General features: G+C 36.0%; 2 protein-coding genes and 1 pseudogene across 4 annotated transcripts; 1 reads left to right on the top strand and 2 right to left on the bottom strand.

Moving 5' to 3' along the window:
- The first annotated feature begins 3,157 nt into the window (after nucleotides 1–3,157).
- On the top strand, nucleotides 3,158–5,784 carry LOC111367734 (annotated as a pseudogene).
- A 196-nt stretch (nucleotides 5,785–5,980) lies between these two features.
- LOC111367731 (subtilisin-like protease SBT3.5) lies at nucleotides 5,981–12,315 on the bottom strand. Of its 3 annotated transcripts, XM_022988763.1 has the most exons (11): nucleotides 11,714–12,315; nucleotides 10,492–10,526; nucleotides 10,326–10,417; nucleotides 10,143–10,240; nucleotides 9,550–9,705; nucleotides 8,783–9,447; nucleotides 8,273–8,352; nucleotides 7,600–7,839; nucleotides 7,406–7,520; nucleotides 7,110–7,299; nucleotides 5,981–6,752 (listed from the first exon to the last, which is right to left on the bottom strand). In XM_022988763.1, the coding sequence occupies exons 3-11, from the start codon at nucleotides 10,400–10,402 to the stop codon at nucleotides 6,187–6,189; spliced, it is 2,187 nt and encodes a 728-aa protein (XP_022844531.1). In that variant the 5' UTR covers nucleotides 10,403–10,417; nucleotides 10,492–10,526; nucleotides 11,714–12,315; the 3' UTR covers nucleotides 5,981–6,186. The 3 variants fall into 3 exon arrangements, with proteins under 3 accessions (XP_022844531.1, XP_022844529.1, XP_022844530.1); XM_022988761.1 differs by lacking the exon at nucleotides 11,714–12,315 and having other exon boundaries at nucleotides 10,326–10,420; nucleotides 10,492–10,787; XM_022988762.1 differs by lacking the exon at nucleotides 11,714–12,315 and having other exon boundaries at nucleotides 10,492–10,784.
- A 766-nt stretch (nucleotides 12,316–13,081) lies between these two features.
- Nucleotides 13,082–15,595, bottom strand: LOC111367733 (transcription termination factor MTERF8, chloroplastic-like). The gene is made up of 2 exons (XM_022988764.1): nucleotides 15,279–15,595; nucleotides 13,082–14,948 (listed from the first exon to the last, which is right to left on the bottom strand). Exons 1-2 carry the CDS (start codon nucleotides 15,502–15,504, stop codon nucleotides 13,600–13,602), a joined length of 1,575 nt encoding a protein of 524 aa, XP_022844532.1. The 5' UTR covers nucleotides 15,505–15,595; the 3' UTR covers nucleotides 13,082–13,599.
- Nucleotides 15,596–16,681: the final 1,086 nt, after the last annotated feature.

Below are 16,681 nucleotides of genomic sequence, written 5' to 3'. Positions count from 1 at the left end.
CGACTAGATCCTTGTCCCTGAACCTCCGGCCCCTCAGCTGCTCAGGGAGGTAAATCGCAGGATGTGCCCTTGTTGGCTCTCAGGTTCCCACAACTCATTTGGACTCCTTCCGCAAAGAGAGCTCTCATCACTGAGCGTTTGTTCACACCAATGGCTTCCTCTCCATATGGCTCCCAGTGTTAACTCCAGGAATCGAACTCTCCACCCTTGCTTCCAGCGTCCCAGCGAAGTGATTGTTCAACCAACTCGGATGTGCCCTGGGGGGCCCCTAATTATTACAATTGCTTTGATAGATGGTGGTGAAAAAGAAAATATATTTTATGCTTCGGGTGGGATGGCTCTAGGATTTCGTGATCGCCCTTCTTGTCAGAGGGTAATTGTCCATTTCTTACAAAGATAAACACAAGACTGTAGCACTTTGGAGAAAAAGCCACTCACATACACACTATGGTAGAGTCAATGTATTTCACCGTTTCAAATAGAAACCACAAATCATGAATTCTAACTGAACTTCATCCTCTTCGGAAAAGAAAGAACACCCCCTTGACATATTTTTTAACTCTATTCATCGGACAAAATTATCTCCTATTCAAAATTTCGTCAAAAATTCAAAGTTTTACCAATTGACTAATTGAACATATGTCGAAAAAAAAAATGTGTGAAACAGTTACGTCTTTAATTGTAATTAACCATGTTCGTATCCATGTTGAATTTTAGGCTAAGATTTGTAGTCAAATGGTCATTCGTGTAACTTTTAAAAACTTGAATGAAAATACTACATAAATTTTTTCACCGACTTTCTGAAATTTTTTAACAAATTTCCGTGATCCTAAACTAAACCGCTTAAAATTGATTAAAAAATTGTTTCAAATGGTATGAAGTTTTAGTGTCATCTAGCTCCGATAGAGTTAGACATCAATTTAAGTAACATCGACTGATTATCAATTATCGAATATAAGTAGTTAAAGTAAATAATATTAATAAGTTGTTTATAAATAAGTGTTACTTACTCTTAAGTCATATATTTTTAAATTAAAGGTAACTTTACTTGTATATCATTGTGTATATATTCATTATGTGGATTATATTAACAAACATTCTTCTCTTTCACTCTCTCTCTCTCTCTCTTTTTTATTTTTTTTTCACCCAAATCGCCAGTTTGTACATAAATCTATATACAATGATATACAAGTAGCATTACTGGACTTTTAAACATATCTAAACATGTGTTTAAGTAAAACTCGACTGCTATTAAGCATTATTAAAGTTCATTGATTAACATTAGATTGTCTAAAAGAGAACCTTAAGAATCAAATGTGCAATCTAAAGGATATAAATATCTAACAAATCACTTCTCATCTCATGAAAGTGTTGGCTTTGTTATTAAGAACTAGGTCAAATTACTATCAAAATTATATTATTAGTAGATAATAAAATACAAATCCAAAATGTATTTTTAATTGGTGAATTGTTTAGAAATAAAATATTTTTAATCTTTTTATTTTTATTTTTTTCCCTCACAAGGATGTCCCGCCCCACCCCGCACCCTGCGATGGGGCGCTCCGCCTTGCTCAGTTCTCCTCCGCCAACCCGTTCGGGGAGGATTATTTTGCTCCATTCAGGACGGGACGGATTTTTTTTTCATCACTAGGAGCAACCAAGAATTCCGTTTGTAGATGCCCCCAGAGCACATTTTCAAGTGGTAAATGGAGAGGGTGGAGAAATTTAACTTTGCTTGAGACTGTTGCGTCAAGGGTTCGAATCCTTAAATATAGATTTGGCTCTTGAGTAAGTGTAAGTGTACAAGCAACCTTCCATTATGTACCATTGGAGGCATAATCTGCGATTTACCTCTCTCACGATACTTCAGAATAGGAGCGATAGGGGACCCTTAAGGTTGGGGTTCAACCTTTTAAGAATTCCGTTTGTAGACAAGACAATGATGGTACATAAAAATCTGCAAAAGATTTTGTTGAATGAATTGGTGTGGCGGGACGGACAGACATGTATCCGTATAATTTTATTTTGTTGTCTAGTGTACCCGAAAGAAAAAGGAAAAATGATATTGTAGAAAGAAACAATTATGAAATATGTTACTATTAATGGTCAAGCCTTCCATTTAGGCTTGGATTCGCACTACAATAAATTTTAATAAAATCAAATTTATTGTGACGAAAAAGAATCATTAGTCAAGTATTTGATAGACTTCATTTTGAAATTATTGTGCATCAAAATTAATATTTGAGTATTTGATGAAAAAATGTTTATTTGTTGCGTATGGATGTTGATGGAAAATCAACTCAAACATTGAAAAAAAGAAAAATGAAGCAATGTATGCGATTGAAAATTTACTTAGAAAAAATTCGTTTTGCACCAATATTGATATATTTTTGTTGATGTCTGCCTTTTAACTCAAGATATTACACTTCTTTCAATATTAATGGAATCTTGTTGAGGAAATAAATCACGGACAAAGAGCTAAAAAATAGCAAAGAGCCACTCAAGGCCCGTACCCCAGGCCAATCCATCCTTCTAAACCTAGCCAAGGCCATTAAGAACAAAGGCGAGATAGCTTAGATGCGACATCATTTCATTCGACGCATCAAGATCGAGGCAATGCATCACAAGTTGCTTCAATGTATTTTTGAAATGAGGCCTTTGCTATGCAAGGCATCTTCCCTGGCACTACTTCAGCCTAAAATTCTTCCATACACATTATAGTTTTGGCAGCTTTGTATCGGACGCTTTTAGTCTACTTTTCAAGTGATAGACCTAGAACATAGGATGACCACTTTTCAATTCATTAAGGTCATCACAAAATTGAGATTAACACCTATCAGATCTAATTCTTAAATCCTTGAGATAAGAACACATATTAAACATTCAACGGACACCATATTTTCCCTTGTACTTTATAAATTCACACTTAATGGTCGAACTACTATAACCCCACACGTCTAAAGCGCAAGATATGTGACCTTTCTTGCTCGCTAATATGGATGGAATCATGTGATTAGGAAAATGCTCTTTTCAGGTTAGCCAAGCATCAAAATATTAATTTTTATGCACATGGAAAAATTCCTCGGTGGACATGGATAATCTGTATTGGGCTTAGATGAAAGAGACCACGATCACATCCTCAAAACCCAATAGTTATCCATTAAGCTGGTCGGAGGGCCACCACAGCCGGGCCCAGACACCACCGCGCGCGGCGGGGACCATATCCAGAATCTGGATAACCCTGCGTTTTTTAAAGAACCTGAATGTTCTCAATCATTCTTCTTCTCTTCCGAATTTTACCCAAACACCCAGTGTTGATTTGCGCAGAAAATTAAGAGATGGCTACACTATTTGCATCTGCAAATATACACAAGAGTTTATATTTTAATCATCATCACCAGTTTTCTTGTTGCTCTTCTTCTTCATCTTCTGGTTTATTGTCATTGACTGCTTCTTCTTCTAATTATCAGACATCTGCATTATCTTCTCAAAATTTCAGTTTTCTGAGTTCACGATTCAGGTACCATGACATTGTTATCATCAGAAATAGCACTGGAAAATCGATGGGGGTTCGAATGTCGTGGGATGGTCCTCTCTCTTCGGTCAAGTTGATTCTTCAAGGCAAAAATTTAGAGGTATACTCTGTTTTAACATTGAGCTTAAAACATTATCTTTTGATTATTTACTGGAAATTTGCTCGCTGTTATGAAAGTGAATAGAAGAATGGAATAAAGAATAAGTGATGTGCAATCCTAATTTCTTGATTACTTTTATAATTATTGGAAAATGAAAAAGGCACAATCTCTGGTATCAGTCAAATTATTAAATATGTATTTGCTGGTATTCTGATGAATTGGTCAAAGTGGCGGAAAAGGATTAGCTAAGCCGACTCAAAATTTATTGGATAAAGGTTTAAATTGTTGTTGCTTTTGTTTTTGTCGAATGAATGTTTTCCGGTGGAACAACCACTCACATTATACTCAAATTGTTAGTTAATTAATTAATTTAGATATTATTTTTCTTCCCATTTTGCATAGAGTATGATCTTATATTCTTTTTGTTGGTATTTTGTAGAAAACTTGCCAGATTAGTCTTGTTATTATTTTGTGTTACCCCTAGAGAATGATCTTTTATCTTTCCCATCTTGTATTTGGGATTTCTTTTGTTTTCTGGGATATGGAAGATATGAAATCAGAAGTGTTGTGTAAATGCAGTTAACACCAACAGTGAAGAGTTTTGTGGAAGAGAAGTTGGGTAGGGCAGTTCAAAAGCATAGCCACTTGGTGAGGGAAGTGGATGTTAGACTGTCAGTTCGCGGTGGTGAATTGGGGAAAGGACCCAAAGTTCGAAGATGTGAGGTGTGTTTGTGCATGCTTATATAAGATTAAAAACCTCACTTTGATGTCTTTGGGCTGTTTTGTTTGACATCTTTAACGGGCATTTGTAATTCTAGGTGACTTTGTTTACAAAGAAGCATGGAGTGATTCGGGCAGAGGAGGATGCTGAGTCACTTTATGGAAGTATTGATTTGGTGTCATCTATTATACAGAGGAAGTTGAGAAAAATTAAGGAGAAAGATTCGGACCACGGCCGCCACATGAAGGGTTTTGATAGGCTGAAGGTTAGGGAACCTGATGCGCTGCTAGCAGTTGATGATTTAGGGGTGGCTCCTCAGGAAGACGAGGAGGATGTCATTGATGAGGTTGTCTCATTTCTCAATTATTTCTGACATTTATTTATTTATTTATTATTATTATTTTTTTTTTTTTGGCTGTATTTTACTTATTATTTCTTGATTTTGATTTGTTAACATTCTACTGGTGTTGAGACAGGATAATCTGATGATTTGTTGCACACTATTTATTTATTTATTTTTTAATCTAATCATTCATATAAATTCTGGTGTTCTCATCATTTTCATTGAAAAAGAAAAAAAAAAAAAAAAAAAAAAAAAAAAAGGAAGAAGAAGCTTGTCATCACTCTTTCCGGTAAATAGGGAGAAGAAGTGAATGAAACAATAAGTTCCCATTTTTTAGGATAGTTCGTAAACACTAACGCAATATTTGGTAAAGTAGATTAGATAGCACCGAACAATATTAAAAGAGAAAAAATTAAAATCTTATTCAGCATACGTTCTAATATGGCCCAATACTATTTACCAAACACACACACGCTAAATTGCCAGTATCTCATTTATGATCTTGCTTTTCAGATTGTTCGCACTAAATACTTTGATATGCCACCATTAACTGTTGCTGAGGCAATCGAGCAGCTTGAAAATGTTGATCACGACTTCTATGGTTTTCGGAATGAGGAAACCGGTAAGAACTCATTCTACTTCTATGCATATTGTTCTGATCCAGTAGCCCCATAATTGTCATTTTGTTGGATGAGCTGCTGCAGGTGAGATTAACATAGTGTATAAAAGGAGAGCTGGAGGCTATGGACTTATTATTCCGAAAGAAAAAGATAAGTTTGAGGAATTGGAGCCTGAGATGGCTGAGCCGCTCGAGAACCATAATTGATAGAATACAAACAACGTTGAGAGACTGCTAGGAGGTCAGTGTACTTTGTTGTATATATGATTGTAGACTTTCTAAGAACACTGACCAATGGCATTTACTATAAACTCATTTCAAGTTTGGAGCTGAGGCAGATAGCAACTCGTGTAGTCGGCTTGAAATTAATTTAGAATAAAGCTTAATTTGACAGTCCTCGTGAGAAATAATCACTTTCATGTCTATTTGCTCAAACAAATTAAGACGCGGCATTTGCCTTTTGTTTTGTATGTTTTAATACAATAGAGCAGACAGCAAGAAATTTATGTGCCTGCTTATGTTTTACGCTTGGTATAATAAAAGTAATAGATAAAAGTTGCTCACTTTATTACTAAAGCATCAAAATATAACCGGTTTCAACACATTCCATCAGGAATCGGGAAAAGAAACATCCCGTGTAGCAAAATTATATGCTAAAAGAATTAACGAGCAACGACATAACTGTACATAAAAACCTCCTTATTTAATTCATATTTAATTCGAATAGAGTACAACATGTGATTTTGTCCAAGGCCTTGTACAGTAAGACAATAGGTTAAGAGCGTGTTTGATGTGCATCGTGGATAAACACTGGAAGGTACAATGGACAGAATTTTACTTTTTATTTCTTAATACTATTCAGTCCATCTCACCAAACAAGTTCTGAAAATTCGCTTCTGACTGATAAAGGAATTCTTACTTTATGCAAACCATCAGTCCAGGTCAAGCTCCCAAAGTAATATTTAGTGGTGACCTGATGAGTTGTAGAGATAGTAACAGTGAAGGAAATCTTTTTAATCTTAGGACTGAAGATCAAATAATCAGGTTTAACCACTACACTAACCCCTGGAGGAGGTTTAATTATAGCTTTATATTCAGAACTAATGGCTCCAACATTTGTGACTGTTCTCGTGAGATTAACTGGGTTGTTAAGATTGGGAATGGTTATGGAAGGAAGATTCAAATCCATGACAGAAGTAGTCATTCTTGGACAAGATTTAGCTTTTTGTGTAAGGTGATTGATCGCAATTTCATCATAACCCATGGAACAGAGATACTGTATATAATCTTCAATTCCCAGTTCATACACGAGGCCTGGATCTCTTGCCCTGTTGGGATTAACAAGTCCGCCTCCAAAATCAAATGGATCAGCAATCCTGGTTATGTCTCCCTCTGCCAAAATTGGTTCTCCAGAATAAGTATCTGCTGTCCAGGCTGCAACACATTATTGACATGATTTGTGAGGTGGGTTGTAAAATAATAGATAGCATTGAAAGAATTACGAGTTAAGTATCTTATTTACTGTAATGTCTAGTTCTATCCACTAATTCGTTTCTAACATGCAATACAAGCATGAAATGAATGGTTAGGAACGTGAAAAAGTTGTATGGCTTGGTCGAAGTCAGATTCTAAGTATTTATTTTTATCCCTTGTATAGAGGCTTAAGTTATTCGATGAGGTGATTCAACATGTTACCACATTATAAAAGGTTTAGGGTCTAGTCTCATAGGCACTCGTTAGTGAAAATTTGTGTATGAATGAAAAAGGTCAAATGGATTGGTATTGCTTCACCTGTCGTAACGAGTGCCGACTTTATAGCAGCTGGAGACCAGTCTGGATGTAAAGACTTAAGCAAAGCAACAATCCCTGAAACATGAGGAGCGGCCATGGATGTTCCAGATAAAAACTTATATCCATTTTCTGCACCTTGCCCTGGAGTATATGCTGCCAATATATCAGCTCCTGGAGCCACAACGTCTGGCTGTGTCGTGCAAAAACCAAATAAAGTACTCTAGTTTAGTCTTTGATGAAAAATTAATCTCATAATTGAAGCTTTTGGACGAGATGATTTGACGTAATAGAGATACCTTAAGGATTGCAGGGCTAAGAGAATTCGGACCTCGGGATGAGAAAGATGCCACGTAGGTTGGTGCATGTTTGCCTATGTATGTTTTTGATGCTATAAGTCGAACCTTTGGATCCCTACACGATTCACAGTACACATTTTTCATACGATCGGAAATGGAAATTAGAAGGGACAAATTCAAATTTTTATTTGTACCTGTTTGAGCGGAAGTAATCAAGTATCTGCGTTCCGATATTGTAATTAACGAAAATGAATGGCATGCCTGCATATTCAAATAGGTATCGAGTAGGATTGCTGGCAACGATCATCCCCAAGCCCCCAGCCATGAGAACATTTGATAAAGCTGGGGATAGCGCCTGACCATAAGTTAATGTGAAGCACAACACTACCTTGCCAGCTACCCAAGTATCGTTCAACGATAGAGATTCACAACGGCTGTAAAAGAAATAGTGGAAAACAACATTAAGAATAGTATTGTATAGGATAAAACTTCCTCAATCCTATGGAGAAGTGCTACATGTGTAGGAAAAATTTACAGGATAGTTTACAGGTGGCGAAATTTCATTAAACCCCAGTTTGAACCAGATTTTTAACCACAAAAAATGAGAATTCCGATCGTTGGGAGACCAATTTCAGCCGTCATATTTGACTTTATCTCTCTTAGGTGGGACCCGCATTAGAAAACAACGGTCGAAATTTTTCTACTTCCTCAAAAATATGGCTCAAACGGGCAAAATTTTGGACAAAAAATGATGTTAAACCAACCAATCAAATTCTGCCACATCTGCACTGTAAACCAGTAAAAATTTCATTTTCAAGTAGCATTTTTTATCCTATCAAACAATAAGGGTGCCTTTAAGATTCTTACTGTGGCAATTCAAATACTGCTCTCTCTTTGTAAATCAACCCAACAAACCCGGTATTTTTGCCGAAGAACATTGCTTGACCCTGCAAGCAATATTACAATTCACATAAGAATGGCACAAGAAGACATTTCTGAACAAAAGTATGTTGAGTTATATAAGTTGGTGGTCACTAAACTTCATTTTGTTTAAAGGCTGCCCCTTAACGTATTCTTTAAGCTAGTACTATTATGATGCGAACACGGGCTGGATAAAGCCGCGACCCTTAGGACTATGGGGTACACTAATAGTGAAATAAGGGTAACAGACTTATTGAAATGATACTGAAGTGAATTATGGATATATACGTGTTTCAAGACTTGGGCTGGGTCGTAAGTATCTACTGAGGCTGACCATTTTAGAACAAAATGAAGTTTACTGACCAACCTGAAATTCCTTTAACATTTTGTGACTATCGATGGTTTTATTCCAAGTAAACTAAATCAAGAGTTTAAAGAAAACCTTAAATAACTAACCATCAAGGTCTTGTTGTTTCCTAGTATGATAGGTGTGGGAAATGATCTGTCAATAGTACTAGCACCAACAGTTATAACCCAGGGTGCCACATTCAAAACCGTTTGAGCAACTGGCCCTGAATTTCCTGCTGAACAAACAACTGTTATTCCATTTGCAACAGCATGAAATGAGCCATAGTAAATTAAATCACGATTGTCGATTTCGGGGTATAAAGGTATAGTTAAGCCTAGCGACAACGACAAAACGTCGACCCTGTCATGAATTGCTTCGTCGAATGCTTTAAGAATGTCAGCAGCCGTTCCTAGTCCGTTCCAAACAACTTTATACATGGCCAGACGAGCATGAGGCGCCCCCCCACGAGCAGTGCCATAAGCAAGTCCTCTGACACACACATTATGCACGAATGAGCCGCCTGCAGTACTGGCTGTGTGTGTGCCATGTCCTACTGCATCTCTTGCTGATAAGTATTCGTTGTATTTCGATGAATTGAATGGTTCTCCAAGTGCTGCTTGAAGGCCATCGAAGAAGAAACGAGCTCCAATTAATTTCTTATTGCAGTTCTTCGCTGGATCAAAGCGTTCACCCTTTTGACAAAAACCTTTCCACCTTGATGGAATCGGTCCTATACCTTCGTCGTTGAAAGATTTGGACTCTGGCCATACACCTGCGCGTTGATCATGCATGTTACTAGACAATATTATACCGCTAACATACAAGATTTTAACTTATTATTGTTATTTAGTACGAGTAGAGTGAGAGAAAGAACCTGTATCCAAGACACCGATTATGACGTCTTCTCCTAGTTTTGTTTCGTGTAGGAGATTCGAGGGGGAGGAAGACGAGAGGCCAAGGTAAGCCCAACTCCTTGTGGTTTGCACCTTATAGAAATGATTCGGGATAACTTGAACCACACCTGGTATTTCTAAAATGGAAGGAAAATTCCAACCATATTACAAGCAAGATAAGAACACGACATTACAAATGACTGCTTATTCTAACATTCGAATCATTTAACAGCTTCTCTTTCAACGTTATTATTTTAATAATAATAATGAACAAGATTTTAACTTATTTTTCTTTACTATTGTCTACTCCTATTCAATCTTTCTCTCCCAACTGGCTTCTTACTTTTTAGAATATCCATCCAGTGCAATGCATTAAATTCGTCCCAAGAAAAGAAGCCTGCTAATTTCTTGAATGTATCAGATTCCCTTAGAAGCTGAATGTGGTTTAACTAATAAAGACAATAATATCAGTCGGGTCGAGCATCTGACTTGGACAAAATAGTTGCGAGTATAGCAAAAAGATCGAGAAGTCAATCCTAGTCGAATTCTCAAGGTTTCTGTATTTGTAAAGTACCTGAAATACTTCGTGCTTGAGACTCCGTTAACTTGGCAGCGAAACCTGAGAAACCATGTCTATAACTGTATATCATGGACTCAGCTGATGCTCCTCTACTGCAATTTTTTGGAAAATTATTCAGTAAAAAATTCAAGAAACACTAAAATTCTGTGTGTATCCACCATTAAACTCATGCTGTACCTTCCCAGGACTGAAGAGAGCAAATCATGATGGTTAGATGTAATAAGCTCTACATCATCATGCTGCTTTTCTCCCATATAAACAATATGAACCTGCTACAATCAAGAAAACAAATATGCATGTTTATAGAGTTGAACATGAGTGGAGATGCAATTGGACTACTGACCGTGGTTTCGAGATTCGCCCGAGTTAGCAAAATATCTGTTACATTTGCAAATATGAGAGCAATAAATATCAGATATGTTGAGAGGAAAGACATTGATGATGTTGGTCACTCTATTCAAAAGTCTCATTTTCTATATAAGTGAGTAGCTTATTCTTACATGTGTAGATAATATAATGATGTGGTCGACATTAAGTAATACAATTCCATGTCAGGACAAAAAACAATCGAAGATTGAGTTTAAAATTTTCTTCTCTTCCTTAATTTCCCGGAAAGTTCTTGCTCCCTACTCACCCTGGATAAGTAATGCGCTAACTAGTGATTATGACAGGGCATCCCAGAAAAAGTAAGAAAATTCATTTAGAAAAGAAATAATGAGTGATAAACATGTAAAACTAAAAAAAAAATATGAGTATAATAATTCATATTCATTTTAAAAAAGAAGAAAGTGTACAAGTGATTTTCTCTGTATTAATTTTGTTAAGATGGAGGCCACAAGGCCTAAAAGGCCAAAAACAATGAGATAGTGAACAAACACGACACTACAATAGATAAAATGCTAATTTTTTTTATTTTTTTTTAATATTCTCCATGGCTATTCAGTCGAGCTTATCAAACAAGTTCAGGAAATTCGCTTCTGACAGATATAGGAATTCTTACTGCACAGTGCACACCATCAATTCAAGTCAAGTTCCAAAGTAATATTTAGTGGTAACCAGGTAACTTGCAGAGATAGAAACAGTGAAGGAAATTTTCTTAATCATAGGACTGCATATCAACTAATCAGGTTTAACCACTACAGTAATTCCTGGTGGAGGCCTAAATATAGCTTTATATTCAGAATTAATGGCTCCAACGTCTATGACAGTTCTGTTGAGAGTAATTGGATTGTTCAGATTTTGGAATGGTTATTTAAAGGATATTCAAATCCAGAACAGAAAAAATTGTTCTTGATCGAGGATCAAGATTTAGCTTTTTGCGTAAACCAATGGAACAGAGATGATGTTTTCGTCGTCAATTCCTAAGTCATAAACAAGGCCTCAGCCTCTAAATAGAACGGATCAGCAATCTTTGTTACGTCTTCCTCAGCCAAAATTGGTTGTCCCGAACAAGGATCTGTTCTCCAGGCGGCAAAATATTATTGACATGTTCGGCTGTCACTCAATTACGAAAAATTGTGCAGGCTTTTGATGAAATATATATGGAGCTTGGATGGATATGCTACCTGTAGTAACGAGTGAAAACCTTATAGCTGCCAGAGACCGATCTTTGTAAAGCAACAATTCCCGATGCACGAGGAGCAGTCATCGATGTTCCAGATGAGAATGCTTATCCATTTCTTGCGCTTGGACCTGGAGGATATGCTGCTAATATATCAGCTCCTGGGGCTGCTATATCTGGCTGTCTAGTGCAAAAACCAAATATAACATTCAAGTCAGTCTTTGACGGAAGAATGAAGTGGACTTGTGCTTCTGTGAGCAGCGATTGAACTGAACCTTCCAAGTGCATCCAGCAAGAATCGAACCGACGAATTTTCCTGGTCGGGCACTTTTTCCATTCAGCCATGGATGCAAAGAGAGGTTGCTTCTGAGTGCTGCCCTGGGAACACGTTAGGGGTGTGACCAAGACCATGTTAAATAAGTGTCTCTCTCTGACAAGTTAAGCTCTTAGATGAGGTTATTCAACAAAGTTTGTGCGACCATTAGTTGTAGGAGTACCTCATGGATTAAAGGGATTTTACATAACTTGATTTAATTGTTTGAGAAAGAGCAAACCTGTGATTAGTTTGGACCTACCTTGAACTCTTCTCTGATTTTTAGAAATAATGAAATATATGTTTATAAAAGTATTCCAAGAACCTAAACTTTTGCCCAATGCAGGAGCAGCAGATGTTAGTGAAAATCCACAGCCATTCTAGACAGGTGCCAAGCCAATATTTTATACAGCACTGCATTTTACTTTCCGGAAAATTAGCCTTGAATCAGGCACAGACAGACACAGACACCACCATGGAAGAAGAACAAGATTTCAAACATCAGTCATCAGGGCACTTATCAGCTTCAATTTTTGTGTAAAACTTGAATCTGGGAAAATAAATGTCATTCTGAAATGACAATATATATGACAAAGATAGTTTCAAGAAATGGGAAATCTTAGACATTTTTGGTTGGTGGACACAAGTGACTGGCCTCGTGCAGGGCCTTCCGAACTAAGGGGGCCCTGATATCAACCACTGTGCGCACACCAATCTATTAGCTCAATCCGCAGCTTCTAGATCAACTTGTCCCTCTACAAACAAGCAAAAACTATGAAATAAGCCTTATTCCAATAAATTTGGATTTGGTTACATAAATCTTTTTTATTCACACCCAGTTCATCTTTGTCCCTCTGTAACCCCACTGTTAAAAAGTATTTTCCCATACCCCTTTTCAACGATTGTCCAACTACTGCCATCACACCAAACTACACATATTTGACGAGTGCCACGTCTAAAACAGGGAACATTAACCCTCTTGTCGGTTGGATAAATGATCAAATTGCCAATCTTCCTTTTCGGAAGAGTTATAAAATATCGTGATGGATTAAAAATATGATCTGGAATAATAGACATTTTATAAAATAAATTCCTTCAGCACGAACAAAATCATTCTTTAACAGGTTATGATTCAGAAAAATTTAACAGGATCTAACTCTATAGCATCCAAAAAACTCAGTTTATAGGCACATTGTTCAAAGCCATTGTCATCGTCTTTGCTGTATTGCCACTCAATTGATCAAAGTTCAAGAAAATCTCAAGAACTACTAACAGCAATGGATTAATACCAGCATGCAAAAATTATACCTGGATTTGAATCCTCTATGCTCTCACTCTACAAAAGGTATTACTTCCTGACTACCTGATCTGGAATTTACTAGGCACAGTTATAATTTTCACTATCTCTGTCTTCCCGTTCATCAATCCCATGAAACTGCAAAGAGTGTCCATCAGAATAATTTTACAGTTCACAAAGAAAAAAAATCATAATTGTTGAGATTCTCCACTTCGGACATGGAAAGAAAACCATAATATTTGTGCATCCATTTTAGCGATGAATGGCCCGAAGAAAATATTTACTTATCCAAAATAATAACATAGTCCTCTCTTTTTTGTTCAACTTCTTCACTCTGGCTGTCAACCACATTCACGGGATGCTTCTTCTTGCTTTTCATCGAGAATCTTGCTGCAGATACACTCAGTAGCTTGTTAATGGACATTCCTTCACCTAAAATCTTCTTCTTTACTTCATACCTATGTTTAATCCTTCCATCAAGCTTATAACCAAGAAATGCAGGAAAAGACAACAGCTCTCTGACTTCACGACCCATTTCCTCAATCAAGTAATCCATCTTCTCCTCCAAAGAATCGTGGTTGTACTGTAGAACTTGAGGGTGCTTCTTGCTCATCTCTAAAATGTCCTCACAAGTCAATCCGTAGTTCAAGAATACCCCGATATTCTCCTGCAAATTCTTGCAGCTGGTACGTGTAACAGCTCCCATTGCCATGGCCAATTCCCTGGTCCTATTCTCATAACCAATCTTCACCAAGAAAACCAGCTTACGTGCTAAATTCTCCTCAAATGATAGACTTAAGAACAAGGGTGCCTTGATCAAGAACTTAAATATGTTCTGTGAATTCAACCCACACTGCATAAGAAAGTCGATTCTGGGATGCAATTTCCTCTTCCTGCTCGCACTAAACACATTCGGATAAACAAGAATTATTCTAAATATCTCTTGATAGCTTAAACCAGCATAAGAATTCAAGAACTCGACATGGTCTTTTAAATGGTCAACACTGTAGGCTAATACAAATGGAAGTTTGTGCAATATGGTTGCAGTGGCTTTCTCATCCCCCCCGCTTAACTCCAAGAGAAACTTGATTCTTGGAGCCAATTGTGCGTCAAGATCATAATTCAAAATTGCAGGCCGGCGAAGAATCAAACTAACGCCGCCAAAACGATTCAGGAAATGAAGCATTCTCTCCACTTCTTCAAAAGACTTAAGGCACAAGGCCTTAGTTAAATTAACAGTGTTAAGCACATGAACAAGCTTCTCTCGGGGAATACCGTATTGAACTAGCAACTTCACTTTTCTCTCAAGTCCCACAAGAAATCTGGCGTCTGTTGCATTAAGAAGCCGCTCGAGCTGCACAGGCTCTATTCTTCCATTCAAATCTAAATCATCATTATTAATAAGGAAATATAATAATGCCTCGATTTCTTTAGCTGTCAATACATCAGGACGCTTCACAATTAATCGAGAAAGTGAAAGACCACTGACTCCAATGGATTGTAAGGAATGAATTCTACTATGAATGGATTCAAAAGACATGAATCTGAGAGCAGAGTGGGTATCCAATAATGCTTCAGTGTCTCCCTCATTGAACCCAATTTCTTGAAATAGTGAAAACAGCATTGCACCTTAAGAAAACAAAATCCGACAAATAAATTAGATCAATCAGACAAGAACTGAATACATTGTGTTAATGGTATAATCCACGTCTCTTAAACGAGAAAACAATTATCTGGGCTGCCACTATTTAACAAGTTTGACCTTTTAAACAGAGCAATTGAAATTCAAGATTGATGTTCTCAAAGCAGAAAATTTTTGTTAAATTTCACCTCGATATTAATAATCAACGTGGGTTGGAACAATTACGGCCAAGTCCAACACTCAATACATAGCCTCAATCTGTTTGAAAATTTGACACTGAGAGAGTGGAAGAAAAACACTAAGAAACTTGTACTTACTCGAGTGAGAGAAAATGGTGGAGTGATTTCCATTGACAGTGACAGAGCTGCATTGGCATTGAATATGAACGCGAAGAGTTAGTGGCGTTCTTTGATTGTACGTTGGAGTGGCGATTTTACGGCGGAAAGCGAAACTAGTGAGAGGGGAAGGGGCAAAATAGCTCGCCGGAAAATTGATAGGTAACGTCCAAGAATCACTGGCGAGAGCTTGCCTACTTGCAGTCATGGTAAGGAGGTGGTCGTTCTTGGATTGGATAAGTTCAACACACAAGTGACACAGTGGTCATTCTCAGAATTTTGGATAATAAATTATTCACAATTCGATTCTCCAAAATAATATCTCTAGAGAATGTGCGTTTAAAATATAAAGAAATATTATAAATTTACATATAAAATTATTTTATTAAAAGAATGAATATTTAAAAATAATTTTCAAATAAGGTGTGTCAAGCAAATGCTTAATTGAAGTACATAAAATGGCAACGTAGTTCCAAGATTTTGCTATTGAAATTTGCCCTAAAATGGATATTAAGAAATTTGAAGAACAATTGAATGTTAAGAGGTAAATTAACGTAGATCTTTGTAACGACATGTTTGGCAAAAAGGTATATTTAAAACATAAATATTTTGTTTATAAGTAAATTATGTCGTAAACTATTGTATCCATTGTATCTGTACCCATAAATATGAAGTATCGATTCTCAAAAAAATAAACAAAAGTTTTAACTATTTTTCAATTATTTTTATATTAGTTTTATGACTCGTATGGTACAAATTAAATAAGAACACATTTTTTATTTTAATTTTATCATTCTTATTTAAATGAGTTCTTTTGTTACAATACATTTGTACATAAATTTTTTATTTTATTTTAAATGTATTAATATTTTTAATGTTTTATCATGAAGTGCTCATTCTTAAAGAAGATTTGTCCTTAATTGTGCTTTTCCTTAACAAACACAATTTACAATTCAATTAATATTCAATAAGTCGTTGCTTGGTGTAAATTAAAATAAGTTTTTTAGTAGATTTTGATAAGTGATGATAAAATGTATGATTAAAAATTGTGAATCTCATAAAATGTGTAATTAAACTTAATTATTAATTTTAATTTAAGATTAAAATCAATATCAAATTTTAATCTATGCCAAATAAGGGTTAAGAATTTTAAGTTGCAATTTTTGAATGAAAAAACAAGATAGGCATATAAATATCATAAAAGAATATTTTTCTTCTTGTTGTTTTTCTTGTATAAAAACAAATTTATATTATGTTAATATTTCAGTATAATACTATTTACTACCTAAGAGCATAATCTTATAATAAGACGTGATATTTAAGAGATTATTATGCTTGTACTTTGGACTAAGTATGATTTTTGAGATACAATATTGTATTGTTAC

This window comes from Olea europaea, chromosome 18, assembly GCF_002742605.1.
Source record: "Olea europaea var. sylvestris chromosome 18, O_europaea_v1, whole genome shotgun sequence".
In the NCBI taxonomy this organism is placed as follows: domain Eukaryota; kingdom Viridiplantae; phylum Streptophyta; class Magnoliopsida; order Lamiales; family Oleaceae; genus Olea; species Olea europaea.
Note: the sequence above shows the minus strand (reverse complement) of the source record. Positions and strands in the feature narration are given on the sequence as shown.